Here is a 13,953-nt window from a genome sequence, read left to right as displayed (position 1 = left end):
AGAGAGCTGTGATGTGAGCGTGCCTGGCTCTGAGGCACTTGGGTCAGCCTCTGTTGTTTAGAAGTGTTACAGACTGTGAATGACACAGACCTGTCAGTTTCCATGTTTGTCTGTAACACAGCTCAGGGCTCCATGCTGAACGCATCCATCCAGTGTTATTGATCCAGGACTGATACCAGCATTGGGATCAATACTACAACACACAATCACATGTGTCCACGTGATGCAGTTTGAAGAGCAATCAGATGTCTCTGTATGAGGAGGCGGGGTCACAGGAGGTTCACAGAAACTCTGCAGCAGCATCATCAGCTCACATGGAAACTTTGATGATTCACTTCTGTGGTGTTTTTACACAAACACGTCACAAAATTAGCTCCACCTGTTTTGTGAGCTTTGAGTTTCTTGTCTTCATCCTGGATTCTTGTGTTGCTGTTTTTACACACAGATATTTCCTGGTTGGTTACTCAAAGCTTTCCAACACAGGCCTCTGTGCTGCCATCTGGTGGACAAACATGTGAAGTGCAGCGTGAAGCTACAAATGAAACTGCTTCAGCTACGTGTATATACAACATACTATAACCTATATAACTATATGTATAGTGTATTATGTAGGTTTTAGAGCTGGGGGTAGAACTGCTGATGGCCTGGTTGTTATTTATGTTCCCCATGGTTCACCAGCTCTCACACAACATCAGCACCAATGATCCACGTCCTTATAAACCTCTGAATCAGGTCCTGAAGCAGTGACGTCCTGAGTGAAGACCTCACTGATCACATGACTCTGGTCACCTGACTCAGTGTTTCTGAAGCAGTGTGCTGGGTTTTTAAAAATACGTGGCTGCTGCCTGATGTTGGGCCCACAGAGGAAGACGACTCACTCGCTCTTCTTCACTTCCTCCTTAAACATGTGGAAGGAGAGCAAAGTGCTGCCAGACTCTTATTTCTGACAGGAACAGAAGAAACCACAGCAAACTGTTGCAGTTCTTCATCTTCATCACAATCTGTTTATTTCTGATGGTGTCTTCAGTCTGAGGTTTGAAGTTTCCATGTCTGTGTGATGTGTGGTGTGAAGGCTGCTGGTTAAACTGGGACTCACTGTTTAAAGCACTGAGTGCTCATAGAGAGATGCTCCATGAGTCCCAGTACAGACTACAAACATGGTGGAAACTTAGCTTTGATATCCACACACTCTGCACGTCTGTGAGGAACTGTGATGAAGATGTGCAGAGATCTGTGTCCAAACAGGAGAAAGACTGTAAAGACTCTGTGCTTCTAACAGCCTCTGTTAACATATGTGAGGCTGTTTGTTGTTGTTGCCATGGAGCTTTGCACTGTTTGGGTCAGCAGGTCATGTGATCAGGTTTGTTCTGCTGGACGATGGTTCAGTGTCAGGTTTGTTTGCATTCATCAATAAATATCTAAATCAATCAAAGACTCCATGTTTGTTCTTCATCATGTGACCTCTGCTCATCCATCTCTGTGTGTATCAGGATACATTTGGTTCATAACACACAGAAAAATCAGAGTTATTACCTGTAATAAATGTGAAAGATTCCTGCAGTGATAACCAGGCAGGACTGAAACACATCCAAGCTGTCACCACGGTAACAGCACCGTCCATCCACAGGTGAGGGGGGAGGAGCAAAAAGAGGGACTTTCACCATACATACATACATACATACATACACCACAGTTGACAGGTAACCCTATTGGAGTCGCCAATAGTGACTAGAGATGGCACGATACCACTTTTTATGTCCGATACCGATATCATAAATTTGGATATCTGCCGATACTGATATGAATCCGATATAGTGTTTTTAATCAATAAAACTGTTTTTTAATATCTTGCTGCATTTTGTATAAGTTCATACTCAAGTTTAAATAACCAACAACACTAAAGCTATTCTGTTAGACCTGTATGCAAAAAATATTTCATAGTTCAGCAACACTGATCAATCTAATAAACTTAAACCTGCTCCATCCTCCCTATTCTGGCATTTTAAAGAGTACTTAGCTTAAGCAACCTCACTAACAGGGTGCCAACTCCCAGTAACAAAAAAAATGTATTGATGCAATGTTGAACATTATTACACAGGAGAAACCAACTACAGTAAAATAATGACACCGTGACGTCTCTGCCTTTGTAAACAGAGGGACAGTAACTGCGTGTAAACCTGCAGACAGTCAGATTAACAGTATTTCGTCTCTATCTGCCATTCTGCCATTCATCTCATGTAAACAATAACGTGGCCACAGCGTGACGTGAAAAAAGGCGCATACCTTTGACGTTGCGTGACAAACTCTGTATTCCTCGTCCACACGTAAACACAAAGGGTTTTAAAAAATCCCAGTTTTCTGTGAAAACGCCGTTTACGTGGACGAAACAGCTGCGTGTTCAGAAACACCCGTGTAGGTGCGGACGCAGCGTAAAAGAGTTAGTAGTTTATTTTCTTACTGCCTGTAATTTATTGCAGATTACTTGTATTTGCAAACATTTTTCTTGTAAAACAAAGGGGGCGCAGCAGAAAAAGTTTGGGAACCAGTGCTGTAACTATGAGACAGATGGCTGACACACGAACCTGTGGGAAGTAACATGTTTGTAGAAATGTGAAAATGTTCATGCCATAATCCCTCCCATGTTTCCGTGTGGCACTGTGGAGTAATGCACAATTCTTCCAAACACGGACAAAATATGTAGAGGGAGATTTGTTACAAGGTGTGTTGTAATCCCAGAACAGTGAAGATTACATAACAGAAGAGCTTCACAGCTCGTCAGGCAGCAAGTGGACACTGAAGAGTGTGTGCGCCTTATCAGAAGGAAAACTGTTCTCTGCACCTGAGATAAAGGATCGTATAAAAGAAGAGCGAGCGCTCCCTGAGGTCTCCGACTTCTTAGACATTTGAACCTAGACAGGAGACGTGTGAGAATGGCAGGAGAGGACAAAAGGAGAGATGAACGAACTGCTGGAGGATCAGAAGGAAAGCAAAACAGGTTGGAGACAAATCAGTTGCTCTTTAATAAAATGGATGAAGCAGCATGTACACTTGTGAGACATGCATGTGTGAGGTCAGGTAAACCTCTACAACATGCTGAAATGCTGCTTCTAACACAGAATAGACCGACGAGCATTAATCGTGTATCCCCACAGGATGGAGCCCGAGGCTGACGACCAGCGAGTGGAGCGAGGCCCAAAGAAGCGTGGCGTGCTGCCCAAACGACTGCTGATAATGTCGTCTGTGGCTGTTGTGCTCATCGTGCTGCTGACTGTCATCGTTGTACCTGTTGTGCTGCTCACTAAGACGCCAGGTACATTTTTACAATATGTACGATTTATATGATAAAACAATGATGCAACTTTGTTTATGATCCAGATGATGAAACATACCTGAGTAAATGTATTTATTACTCATCACCAGAGGTACATTTCACAGTACTTTGTACTTATATACTGTATTATATACAACTGCAATAATATCAGAGTCCAGCTGGAGCTGGTTGCAGCACCTGTGGCCTTCAAAGCATTTTCTCTGCATTGGATCTGAGCAGCACGGTGGCACGGTGGTTGCCACACAGCAAGAAGGTCCTGAGTTCAATTCCACCATCAGGGCGGGGTCTTTCTGTGCAGAGTTTGCATGTTCTCCCCGTGTTTGCGTGGGTTCCCTCCGGGTACTCCGGCTTCCTCCCACCGTCCAAAGACATGCAACTTGTGGGGATAGGTTAATTGGATAATCCAAATTGCCACTAGGTTTGAATGTGCGAGTGAATGTGAGTGTGAATGGTTGTCTGTCCCTGTGTGTTGGCCCTGCGACAGACTGGCGACCTGTCCAGGGTGTACCCCGCCTCTCGCCCTATGACAGGTGGGATAGGCTCCAGCGCCCCCCGCGACCCTGAAAAGGAGAAGCGGAAGCAAATGGACGGATGGATGGATCTGAACAACAGTCAAATCTGAGCAGACGTGCCAAAGCTTTGTTTCTTGTTTTCTGTTTGCACCATAGTTCTTCCAAATGTTTCAGTTCAGGATTTTTTAACTGCTGTCATGTACACCATCAGTAAACTGTGACATTACTGCTTTTACCTAACCTAATCATCACCACGTTTCACTGTAAAGACCAGGGCGCTGCTTTAGTTGGATGAGCAGGCGACCACGTGCAGCACGGTTTGAGTCCGACCTGCGGCCCTTTGCTGCGTGTGTCCCCCTCCTTCCTCTTCACCGTGTCTGTCTAATAAGGCCAAACACAGACTGTAGGCTTAGCCGTGGTTCTGAAAGTCGAATGGAAGCTCAAAGTGCACGACTGGCAGTGTTGTGACATACATACCTACTGCATGTAGAGTTCACCTGAGTGTACAGCGACAGTAAGATGTCTTTGCACAGGTGAAACAGCCCACAGTGTTGCAGGGTTTCACAGGGTGCTGCAGCCTCCAGCAGTGTGCCTTCTCCAAACGTAACACTTAAATACTCGCTGTGTCAGCATCACAACTTTATATTGCTGCTGCTAAAATCAGTGATTACAGTGATCAAAGTTCATTTGATATCATACTGCAGCTCATTGCAATGCCATGATGCATGAGTGCTCATCATTTGGCTTCTGGTCTTATGACAGGACCATAGTCATGTGGACAAAAAGTACACGGCTGCTTTGAACTGTGTGACTTTTGAATCAACTGACATGAAATGTGTAACAAAGATAATGTTACACGATGTGTTTTGTGCTGTTAGACCTTGGTCTCTTTGAGTAATATGTGACAGTAGCTTCTTTAAAAAAGACACTAAGAAAAAAGCATTCAGAGTCAGAACCAGACACGGAGAAGCTGCATTCAGCTTTTATGCTCCTTATATCTGGAACAAACTCCCAGAAAGCCTCAGATCAGCTGAAACACTCAGTTTATTTAAATCCAGGTTGAAGACTCACCTGTTCTCAGCTGCATTTGAATAAAGCACCAAATCCACACTTTAAGCTTAAATTTCAAAACTAACATTTAACTACTGATTTTATCTGTTTTGATTTTATCTGTTTTGATTTTATATACTGTTTTGTTTGTTTGTTTGTTTGTTTGTTTGCTTGCTTGTTTTAATCAATTTTAAATCCTGCTTTTTATTTGTTCTTGTTTCTAATGTCTCTGTAAAGCACTTTGAATCACCTTGTTGTTGAATTGTGCTATACAAATAAACTTGCCTTGCCTTCATGAGTATCTGCAACCTTCTTTAAAAGCCAAATCCCATCTGTCTCGCTTCAGCTGACAGAATCTTTAAGCTGAAGAAATGAATGAACTTTAAACAAGCTGCTCTCCCAACAAAGAGCAGCCTCCCCAAACACACCGTCGGCTGTTTTAGCTGAAAGCTCCCAGTTCTGCTGTGACAGGGACTACGTACCTATGACTCCGTCACTGTCTTGCTGTCCAATCGTGTTCCTCAGCTCCGTCTTCTGCCTCGTTCTCTGGTGGAGACATGCTGGAGTACTTGGTGCAGACGGGGAACATCAGTGAAGCGGACGGCCTTTTGGCTACGTGGTTTCACCGAGCCAACAGCAAGGAGGACATGTACAAAGCGCTCATGGGTAAAAACACTCACACAGACAACACTGCATTATTTGATGGTGTCGGTGCCTGAACCTACAGTCAGGTACAGACAAAACAAGCACCGCCTCCTGTCATCTTTCCAGGTGACACCATGATCTTGGAAGCTGACGTCACTCTCATGGGTTATGGGACCCCTGATGAAAAGCCAGTGCCGATCATGGCACACCCTCCCGACATATATAGTGACAACACTCTCGACGAATGGTTAGATGCTGTACTGGCTTCTGGAAAAGGTACAGATCAGAACTGTTTCCACAGAAAGTCCATCTGATCACAGTTTTTAAAGGCGTGTTCGTTTGCAGGCATCAAGTTGGACTTTAAGGCTCTGGAATCAGTGGGTTTGTCACTGGACCTGCTTAAACAAAAGGAAAGCAACAAGGGAATAAACAGACCTGTGTGGCTGAATGCAGACATCCTCAGAGGCCCCAACGTCCCAAGCTTTGTAGCTCCAGTCAATGGAAGCAGGTATGAAATCCAGCTAGACCGGACACAGACCCTTGGACAGAGTTCAGAATTAGGAAGGGAAAATGTCTAACATCTAAAGACTGATCGGGAGGTTGGTGGTTCGATCCCTGGATCCTCCAGTCTGCATGCCAAGTGTCCCTGGGCATGATACTAGCCCCAGGTCGCTCTCCGATCTCAGCACGAATGTAGTTAGGAAGCACTAAAAAGCTTAGAAGAAAGTGACTGGGTGAGTGTGGTGTGGAGACTTGGGAGAGCAGGAAAGTGCTACGTAAGAATCAGTCCATGTTTATGTCTCCCTCTTTTTTCAGGTTTTTGGAACTCATTCAGGACAAGTTTCCAGATGTGACTTTGTCTCCTGGGTGGAAGGTATGGCACGCTCGCAGCAAGAACCCCATTGAACCATTATACCAGGCATGTGACGAGGTTCTGGGAATGTTCCTGTCAGAAACAGGAAGAGACTCAAGGAATCCTGAACTGACATTTATGAGAGAATTCAAAGCTGGAAGAAGAACTTTGAGCTTCAAAAAGATCCTTTGAGCTAAAGTAGACAAAACAGCTTTTATGTTCCTGTGATCCCTAAAATTAAAGACAGTTGAATTAATGTTGACATGCATCACCCATCAAGAGTTTGGACACCTTCTCATTTCATGGTTCTCTTTATTTCTACTACTTTCTACACTGTAGATACTGAAGACATCAAAGCAAGATATATGGAATTATGTAGCAAAGAAAACAATGATAACTCTAAAATACATTTAGAGTCCTGTGAGTAGCCGCCCTTTGTTTTGTTGACAGAGCTGCGGCCTTCTCTCAGCTTCATGATGTCGTCACCTGAGATGGTTTCACCTCACAGGTGAGCCTGTCAGGGTTCATTGGTGGTGTTGGGACCATCAGTCGTGTTGTGCAGAAGTCAGGGCTGTTAGCTGTGTACCAACCTATTTGACAACTGTTGAAGTTCATATTATGGCAACAACCAATGAGCTAAGTAAAGAGAAACAACAGCCCATCATTACTGTAAGAGCTGAAGGTCAGTCAGTCGGAAACTTTGAATGTGTCCCCAAGTGCAGTCAGAAAAACCATCAAGACTACGATGAAACTGTCTGACATGAGGACGCCCCAGGAAAGGAAGACCAGGAGTCCCTCTGCTGCTGAGGATACAATCATCCGAGTCACCAGCCTCAGAAATCACAAGTTAACAGCAGCTCAGATTAGAGCCCAGATAGATGTCACACAGAGTAGAGACACATCTGAGTAGAGTAGAGACTGTACAAATCAGGCCTTTATGGTCAAATAGCTGCTGAGAAACCACGACTAAGGAAAAGCAACAAGCAGAGATTTGTTTGGGCCAAGAAACACAAGATGAGTCCAAATTGGAGAACTTTGGTTCCACTTTGTGAACGATGGTCTCTACATGCACGGTTCCCACTGTGAAGCATGGGGTTGATGGTTTGCTGGTGTGGGGGGCTTTACTGGTGACACTGGTGGAGATTTATTTAAACTGAAGGCACACTGACCCAGCATGGCTACCACAGCATCCTGCAGCAACATGCCATCCCATCATGGAGAGTGATGGAGGCCTGGCCTCCACAGTGGAGATGGTAAACACATGGTTTATATTTTTGACTGAATAACAGCTGTATGTGCTTTATTTCTTTAGGTCCTCTATATTCACCAGCTCACAAACGAAACCTACTCCAGAGCCACGGTGGAAGAAATGTACAACATGATCAAAGACGTACCTCAAAGGGTAAGTGTGAATCCAGGTTTCAGTGGTCCCAGTTCAACACGCTCCCATCCCAACACGCCTGGGACAAATCGTCGGTGTGTTGCGTGCTGGGATGAGAACGCTCTGAGGTGTCGGAGAACGGCAGAGCTGACTGGTCAACGTTTCGTCTCTTAGGTGACGTTCCCAGTCCACGCCATGCTGGTTCGCAGCGGCTGGCAGCACCTGAGCTGGCTCCTCAACCAGTCACCACGGTAACAGATAACTTCCACGTTTACTATGGCAATGACTGGAAATCTGCTAATCAAACCAGTAACTGGGGGCTGCTCGCTGCCCATGAGCGCCACAGACTGACTGTCATGTTTTGTGTCTAGGTTCAGCCTGACTTTGTGGCAGGGCTCTGTTAACCCCAGCGTCAGCGACCTGCTGTTTGTCCGTGACAACACCCACCCGTGGCAAGTCTACTATGACATATATGAACCCACGCTGTCAGAATTTAAGCAGGCTGTAGGTGAGGAGCGTTCATATGGAGCAGACTTACACAGACTATGTTTGGGTAAAATAATAATTGTGTGTGTGTGATTTATTCAAATCAACAGATTTGTTTTCAGTGAGTTCTGACTGTTGTTGAAGACTAAAGAAAAACATTATTAGAAAACTACATGAAAAATCATTGGAAACTGAACCTTCTGCTCATTGTGTGCATTTGTTTAAGCTTCTTCTGAGATGAAGAGTTTGCTTCTGTTTAGTTCTTCCTGGTTCATTGTGTGTGTTCACAGGTAAGCAGGACAGCGTGAGGAGGTTCTATCCTGGAGGAGATCTGATGGAGTTTCTCCACCCAGGTTACAGCTCAGACCTCATGAACCGCCTGGCTGTGCCTTTGCTCCCCGTCACCGGCCGGGCCTCCCTGCTCCGTCAGCTTTCAGGCAGGTTTTACACCTCAGGGTTTATAACCTGATTTTAACGGGCCAGACTGAAACGCCCGGGCAAAGCACGCTCTCAAAGTTGTACTTTACATATGCTAGCGACATCTGGTGGTAACATCATGAATGACAGCGGGGCACTGTCGCCAGAAACACCAAGAAACTGCCTCATTTGTGCCACGAAGCATTCAGAGATCCCTCGTGAGTTTTTTCTCAAGGTATTTTTAAAGTGAACTTGCTGTATGCACTGAAGTCATGTGGCAGCTGAACCTTTCGTTCACATCGGTCATCAGGATGATGTTCTTAGTGACTCTTGGTGGCAGAAAAGCTGATGTCCTGGGATTTTGACCGTTACAGTAACAATTGTGAAAAACGCAAACTATCTGTTGTTTTGGTAGAAATGAAAGCGCCAGAAGTGTTCACAGCTGTGCTGAGCAGAGAATACAGAGCACAGCTGCTTGATCAGAAATCAGTGTTTGAAGCCGCAGTGGACCGAGGCGGCGTGTTGGACAACGGGGAAGTGACTGCTGCAGAGGTGCGGCTAACATTTGGCCCTTTGAGTATCAGTCGTGGTCACAGCCTGTCCGTCCCTTCACAGCTGCGGTCTCCTCATCACCTCATGATAATGCAGCATGTCACAGATCAGCTGTTCATCCTGATGATGTCAAACTGTAAACCTGCACATGCTGCTGTCGCACCACCTTAAAGTCACACTGATACTCTGTTTCACTAACAGGTGGGGGCAGCGGGATGCTGGTCGTTCGTGTGACCTCTGACAGCAGTCGACCTGGAGTCCTTCTGGTAGAAGGTTCTGGAAGGAGCTCAGAGCTCCTCACACTGCAGGTATATCTGTAGATCACCAGCCAACCACCAGCCAGGTTACATTTTTATTAAGGCCAATCATGTGTGTGTTCTCAGGATGTTATTCAGACCCTTGGGCAGGCTGCTGATACCTCCTGGGGAATTTACCTGAGGGTCCAGAGTCAGCAGCTGCTGGAGGCTTCTCTTAACCTGCTGCAGTCAGCCTACGGGGCCGACGAGCTCCACAGGCCTGTGTGGATCAGCATGGAGGGCTTACAGAGCAGCGACAGCACAGCAGTAAGCACATCTGATCCCCCCGAAGCAGTGTCTGCAGACAATACGTTAATAAAGAACAGAGCAGACGCATGTCACGTTTAACACACCTGGCTGGAAATCCATCCAACTAGAATCGAGCAGGTGTAAATGTTGGAGCCTCCTCGAGGGTCCACCCTGGCTGGGAAACTATCACACCCCCACAGAGAGAACAGTTGTATAAGCTGCATGTTTGTCAGACGGTCCCCAAGCAAATGCAATCCTCTGTTCGTCATGAAGGCTTTTTAGCTGCTCAGGCTTGGTCAGCCAAGCTCAAGTTCACTCCAACAATGTCCAGTGCCGATCCAGTTAGACGATGGAAACGTGTCATTTTAGGCTGTTTCATAGTCGTCCTTCTCTTTGCTCCAGGTCTTTGTGTCCACAGTCGAGCGCCTGTTTCCATACGTCACTGTAGTCCTGGCTGAGCACAGATGGCCTCCTCACATCAGCTACACTTAGAGATCCTGTTCGTGAATATCACACACAGGATCGGTCACACACCCTCGAGTCCTCCTACTGAGGAGCAGCCACAGCTTTCACTCCATTTCTAAATGGACCGCTGCGATACACCCCACAGACGCCGTCCTGGTACCTGGTTGTCCGAGTCTACAGAGCACTTCTAAACCTCTCTCCAGACGTCCTGTGAGGGTGAAGATCTGGTCCGGTGTCCCACAGCCAGGATGGAATGGGGGCCCAGATCTTCTCAACAGTGAGTTAACGCCTCCTTTTCAGCTCTGTGAAAAATAACTTTCCAGGGGAAGCTGAGCACTGCGATACCTCAGTGACCGATCCACAACATCCAGTTATTGTTTTAAAACTGGGATTTCCCACAGTGGTCTGCTCCACCAGCACAGGCCCACGGTGTTGACGGCATCGGAGACAAAGCTCCGCCTCCTCCACAGACGAGGGGAGTTTGGGTTCAAGAGCTGCTCGCCACGTTCTTTCCACCACCTGCTGGTCATGAGATCAATGCAAAGCGTAAGGCTGCAAATCTAAGCAGCTAGGATGAGCTTCATCTGCAGGCTGGCTCGGCTGGGGGAGAGCCACCGTTCCCCTTTTATGTAAACGTGAGAATAAAGAGACAGACAGGCCCTCACAGCTAATGTCACTTTAACCTTAACATGTCAGCCTCAGTGCAAAGTGAGCAGCATGAACCTAAACCACACGTCGCTTATTTTTAACCCTGAACCTCAGAAAAGTCCATCATTGGAATCGGAGAACAATACCGAGGCAGCGAGTCGAAACAGGCCGCGCACAGAAACCGCTGAACTTGACTCGTAGCAACGGGCAAACAGACGAGTCCCAGAGTCTTACTTGTAATGCGAGTCCCAGCTCGGCCTGTTGCTCAGCTCGGCGAGTAAATCAAAGGCTCTGTGAGCAGGAACGTCCACCTCACATTCAATCTTGAAACTCAGCATGGACTTCTGCTCCAGGGTGTAAAGCTGAACCTGTGAACACAACATAAAGCGCCGATGGGCAGACTCACACAAACAAACAGCTCATTAGTGAGACGCACATACCTGGTCCTTCTCACAGCTCAGGCGCCAGCTGCTTCTGGCTGCCAGCATCTTCAGAGCTGAGACGTTGTTAAAGCTCAGATACACCTGGAAGCACAAACACAGGAACCACAAACTCATCTCCAGAGCTCAGCGTTAGCAGGCCGCCTCCCGCCATTCAAATACTACTTATTATATATGAATCAGCGCCGTCTAACAGTGTAAGTATTAAGGGTGCAAAATGAAGACAAACTGCTGCAGCACTATTTCTCATCTGCAGTGAAGGTGAAGCACAGCGGTGCGACACGTCGGCCTGTCAGAGGTTCAGTCGACTAAATCAGTCTGCAGGCACGGCGGGAGTCTGACTGTGGCTCAGGTTTGGAGCTAAGTGGGACGACATGAACACGCTGAGGTCTGCTCGGTCAGATCATACAAACTGCAGTGGAACAAATCACTGAACATCCTTTAAGAAAGAAACAGAAATCACGTCCCACAAGTCGTGACGACGCAGCACCGACACACAGCTGAGACGCTGATGTGGGTGAAGAGACTCAGCTGAGAAAACTATTAAAGGTTTACTGTGTCCAGCTCAAGCACAGGCTGTGACAGGATCATCATCAGCTGACGAGCAGCTGTGGAAATCACCTTATTGGTGCAAAAATACTGTTTTATGTCCCGTATGTCCGGTAGATTCAGCTGCAGAAATGAGAACTAATGATGTGTTTGTGACAAGCTGCTAGTAACAAGGTGCCAAGTTGTCTTATTTGTAATACAGTAATACACACATGTATATAAAGAAAGTTTCTCTCCCGTGAGTCCACGAGGACTAACGTGAGCAGTACAGGTGACGGCGTGGAGCTTCTCCTCACCTGGTTGGTGGGATCCCAGGGAACAGACAGAGGCACCTCCCCCTGCGTGCGGGAAATGATGTACTTCCTAAACACAGAGGAATGCTGCATCAGGATGATGGCACTGTGCACAAAGCTGCACAACAAACGCTGATGTAGCTGCAGAGACGGTGCATTAGGGGCTGTTTGGAGACATGTACCTGTCCAGCCTGATCTTTTTCCTGGCCGTTGCCTCCTGAAACCTCCTTTGTCCTTCCTGTAAATGAGACGGACACACAGGCAGAGGGCACCAGTGTGTAACACAGCGGGCAGATTCCCAGCACCAGTTTATGACCAGTACACCGATCTGTGGCACAAACTGAGTGGAGTGTTATTACTCGGTGTTTGTTCACGCTGATAACGACCCACGACTACAGCGAGGCCGCTCCATCAGACGGATTTATGACCGATAACATGATGTGAAGCTCTGATCGCTGCTCAGCCGTCACGGCTTAATGGTTAATCGAGTGTTTCTGCACCTTCTTTATGACACTCGTGTTTTATCCTACAGGACGATCTCCACAAGCTGCTTCACCACAGATGAAGCGTGAATGAAGCTGACACCAACATTATCCTGTCAATCTACTGCTCCACACTTTAACCCCACCAGCACACACTCCCCTGACCGAGCTTTCCTGCAGGTGTATAATGTGGAACAATCATAGTAATGCTGTATTTACATGATTTCAACATTTGAATGGAGTTCATAATAACAGCGTTCACAGTGACGGGGCATGTGGACGTGCTCAGGCCTGTGAGCCACGGACGCTGTGACGCTTCCACCAGAAACAAAGGAAGGAAAACGCACGCAGAGGCCATGTTTCCTGCTGCGCAGTCATCCATCCATCAGCACCACGGGCGGTGCAAAAGGCGGACCCAGCTACACTGATGTCACCCACCGCTGCCTCTGAGCTCACCTTGGGTGAAGATCAGCTGTTATCAGGAGTCTGGCTGTGAAACGTTCATAGCTGACACCTTGTTAGCCAATCAGAGTGCGGTTTCATACCACAAATTCTGAAGCAGATTTCATGTCTTTCAGTCAGTATTAGCCAATCACAGACAGCCGCGTCACATCCAGACACTTTATGGATGCAGCACGCTAACGAGCCGTTTGTGAGCGTTAGTTTAACTCACCAGGGGTTCAGGTCGTATCCGTGGTAATGTGCGTGGCTTCCCGCCATCATCGAGCACCTCAAAGGTCATGAAGGCGGAGTTTATGTGTCGGTTAGGCCCCTCCTCATGGTAGGCCTCCGCGCGCACGCCCACCTCCATGCTGCAGTAAGGACACGTGTCAGTATGCAACCAGTGGTTCTGTCTGCTGCACAGCTGCAGTGCTGCGTCTCTGCCAGCGTTCTGGGATACCTGTTTCTGAAGGCGTTGTTCACTATCGCCTTCAGCAGCAATCTGTCTCCAACCTGAGAAGGTCCTCTGAAGGTGAACATGTCGATGGCTCGAAGGGTGGGATGAGCCTGAGACAGACGGCTGCAAGCAGAGAGCACAGAGACAATAGGCCACGACCTCCCACGTGCTCGCCGTGTTCAGGTTACTCACACAGCTGGACAGATCCTTTAATCTGCCACGAGGGCTGAACTACACTGATCAGAATGTGGAGGTCAAAGGTCACAATGGTGCATCCTATTTTTAGGTAAAAATATGAAGGAAGGACGTGTTTGTGACTGTACCTGGCAGCGATTGTAGCTACGTTCACCATCCAGGCCATGATCTGCCCTCCAAATGTATTCACCTGGGATTCAAACACAGCAAT

At 47.0% G+C, this 13,953-nt stretch overlaps 2 protein-coding genes and 1 pseudogene across 3 annotated transcripts in view; 2 read left to right on the top strand and 1 right to left on the bottom strand.

The window, feature by feature from the left end:
• Nucleotides 1–2,366: 2,366 nt before the first annotated feature.
• On the top strand, nt 2,367–10,305 carry LOC146554342 (protein FAM151A-like). Its single transcript, XM_085253167.1, has 13 exons — nt 2,367–2,995; nt 3,153–3,310; nt 5,419–5,559; nt 5,665–5,814; nt 5,884–6,046; nt 6,355–6,412; nt 7,704–7,793; nt 7,947–8,023; nt 8,144–8,280; nt 8,549–8,695; nt 9,429–9,535; nt 9,611–9,790; nt 10,175–10,305. The coding sequence occupies exons 1-13, from the start codon at nt 2,931–2,933 to the stop codon at nt 10,262–10,264; spliced, it is 1,563 nt and encodes a 520-aa protein (XP_085109293.1). The 5' UTR covers nt 2,367–2,930; the 3' UTR covers nt 10,265–10,305.
• A 72-nt stretch (nt 10,306–10,377) lies between these two features.
• The window catches only part of LOC146554340 (dual specificity protein phosphatase CDC14AB-like), a 20,131-nt pseudogene continuing 16,555 nt past the window's right edge, over nt 10,378–13,953 (top strand). The window contains exon 1 of the transcript XR_014889376.1: nt 10,378–10,514. The product of XR_014889376.1 is annotated as a dual specificity protein phosphatase CDC14AB-like (transcript). The remainder of the gene's footprint in view (nt 10,515–13,953) is intronic.
• LOC146554341 (acyl-coenzyme A thioesterase 11-like) overlaps nt 11,100–13,953 on the bottom strand; it is a 5,212-nt gene continuing 2,358 nt past the window's right edge. The window contains exons 3-9 of the mRNA XM_085253197.1: nt 13,871–13,932; nt 13,551–13,670; nt 13,323–13,461; nt 12,350–12,405; nt 12,171–12,237; nt 11,326–11,409; nt 11,100–11,253 (exon numbers count right to left, since the gene is read on the bottom strand). Coding sequence (XP_085109323.1) covers nt 11,116–11,253; nt 11,326–11,409; nt 12,171–12,237; nt 12,350–12,405; nt 13,323–13,461; nt 13,551–13,670; nt 13,871–13,932 — 666 coding nt within the window. The 3' untranslated portion in view covers nt 11,100–11,115. The remainder of the gene's footprint in view (nt 11,254–11,325; nt 11,410–12,170; nt 12,238–12,349; nt 12,406–13,322; nt 13,462–13,550; nt 13,671–13,870; nt 13,933–13,953) is intronic.

This window comes from Mchenga conophoros, linkage group LG18 (assembly GCF_057382185.1).
Source record: "Mchenga conophoros isolate Kocher_MC1m ecotype Shallow Benthic linkage group LG18, M_conophoros_male_GT1.1, whole genome shotgun sequence".
NCBI classification, from domain to species: domain Eukaryota; kingdom Metazoa; phylum Chordata; class Actinopteri; order Cichliformes; family Cichlidae; genus Mchenga; species Mchenga conophoros.
Note: the sequence above shows the minus strand (reverse complement) of the source record. Positions and strands in the feature narration are given on the sequence as shown.

Excerpts from the sequence above, each read along its gene's own strand:
- LOC146554342 (XM_085253167.1), top strand. The coding sequence starts at position 2,931 with ATGGCAGGAGAGGACAAAAGGAGAGATGAACGAACTGCTGGAGGATCA. Across the intron at positions 7,794-7,946 it reads TCAAAGACGTACCTCAAAGG|GTGACGTTCCCAGTCCACGC; the intron begins GTAAGTGTGAAT and ends TTCGTCTCTTAG. Across the intron at positions 9,791-10,174 it reads AGAGCAGCGACAGCACAGCA|GTCTTTGTGTCCACAGTCGA; the intron begins GTAAGCACATCT and ends TCTTTGCTCCAG.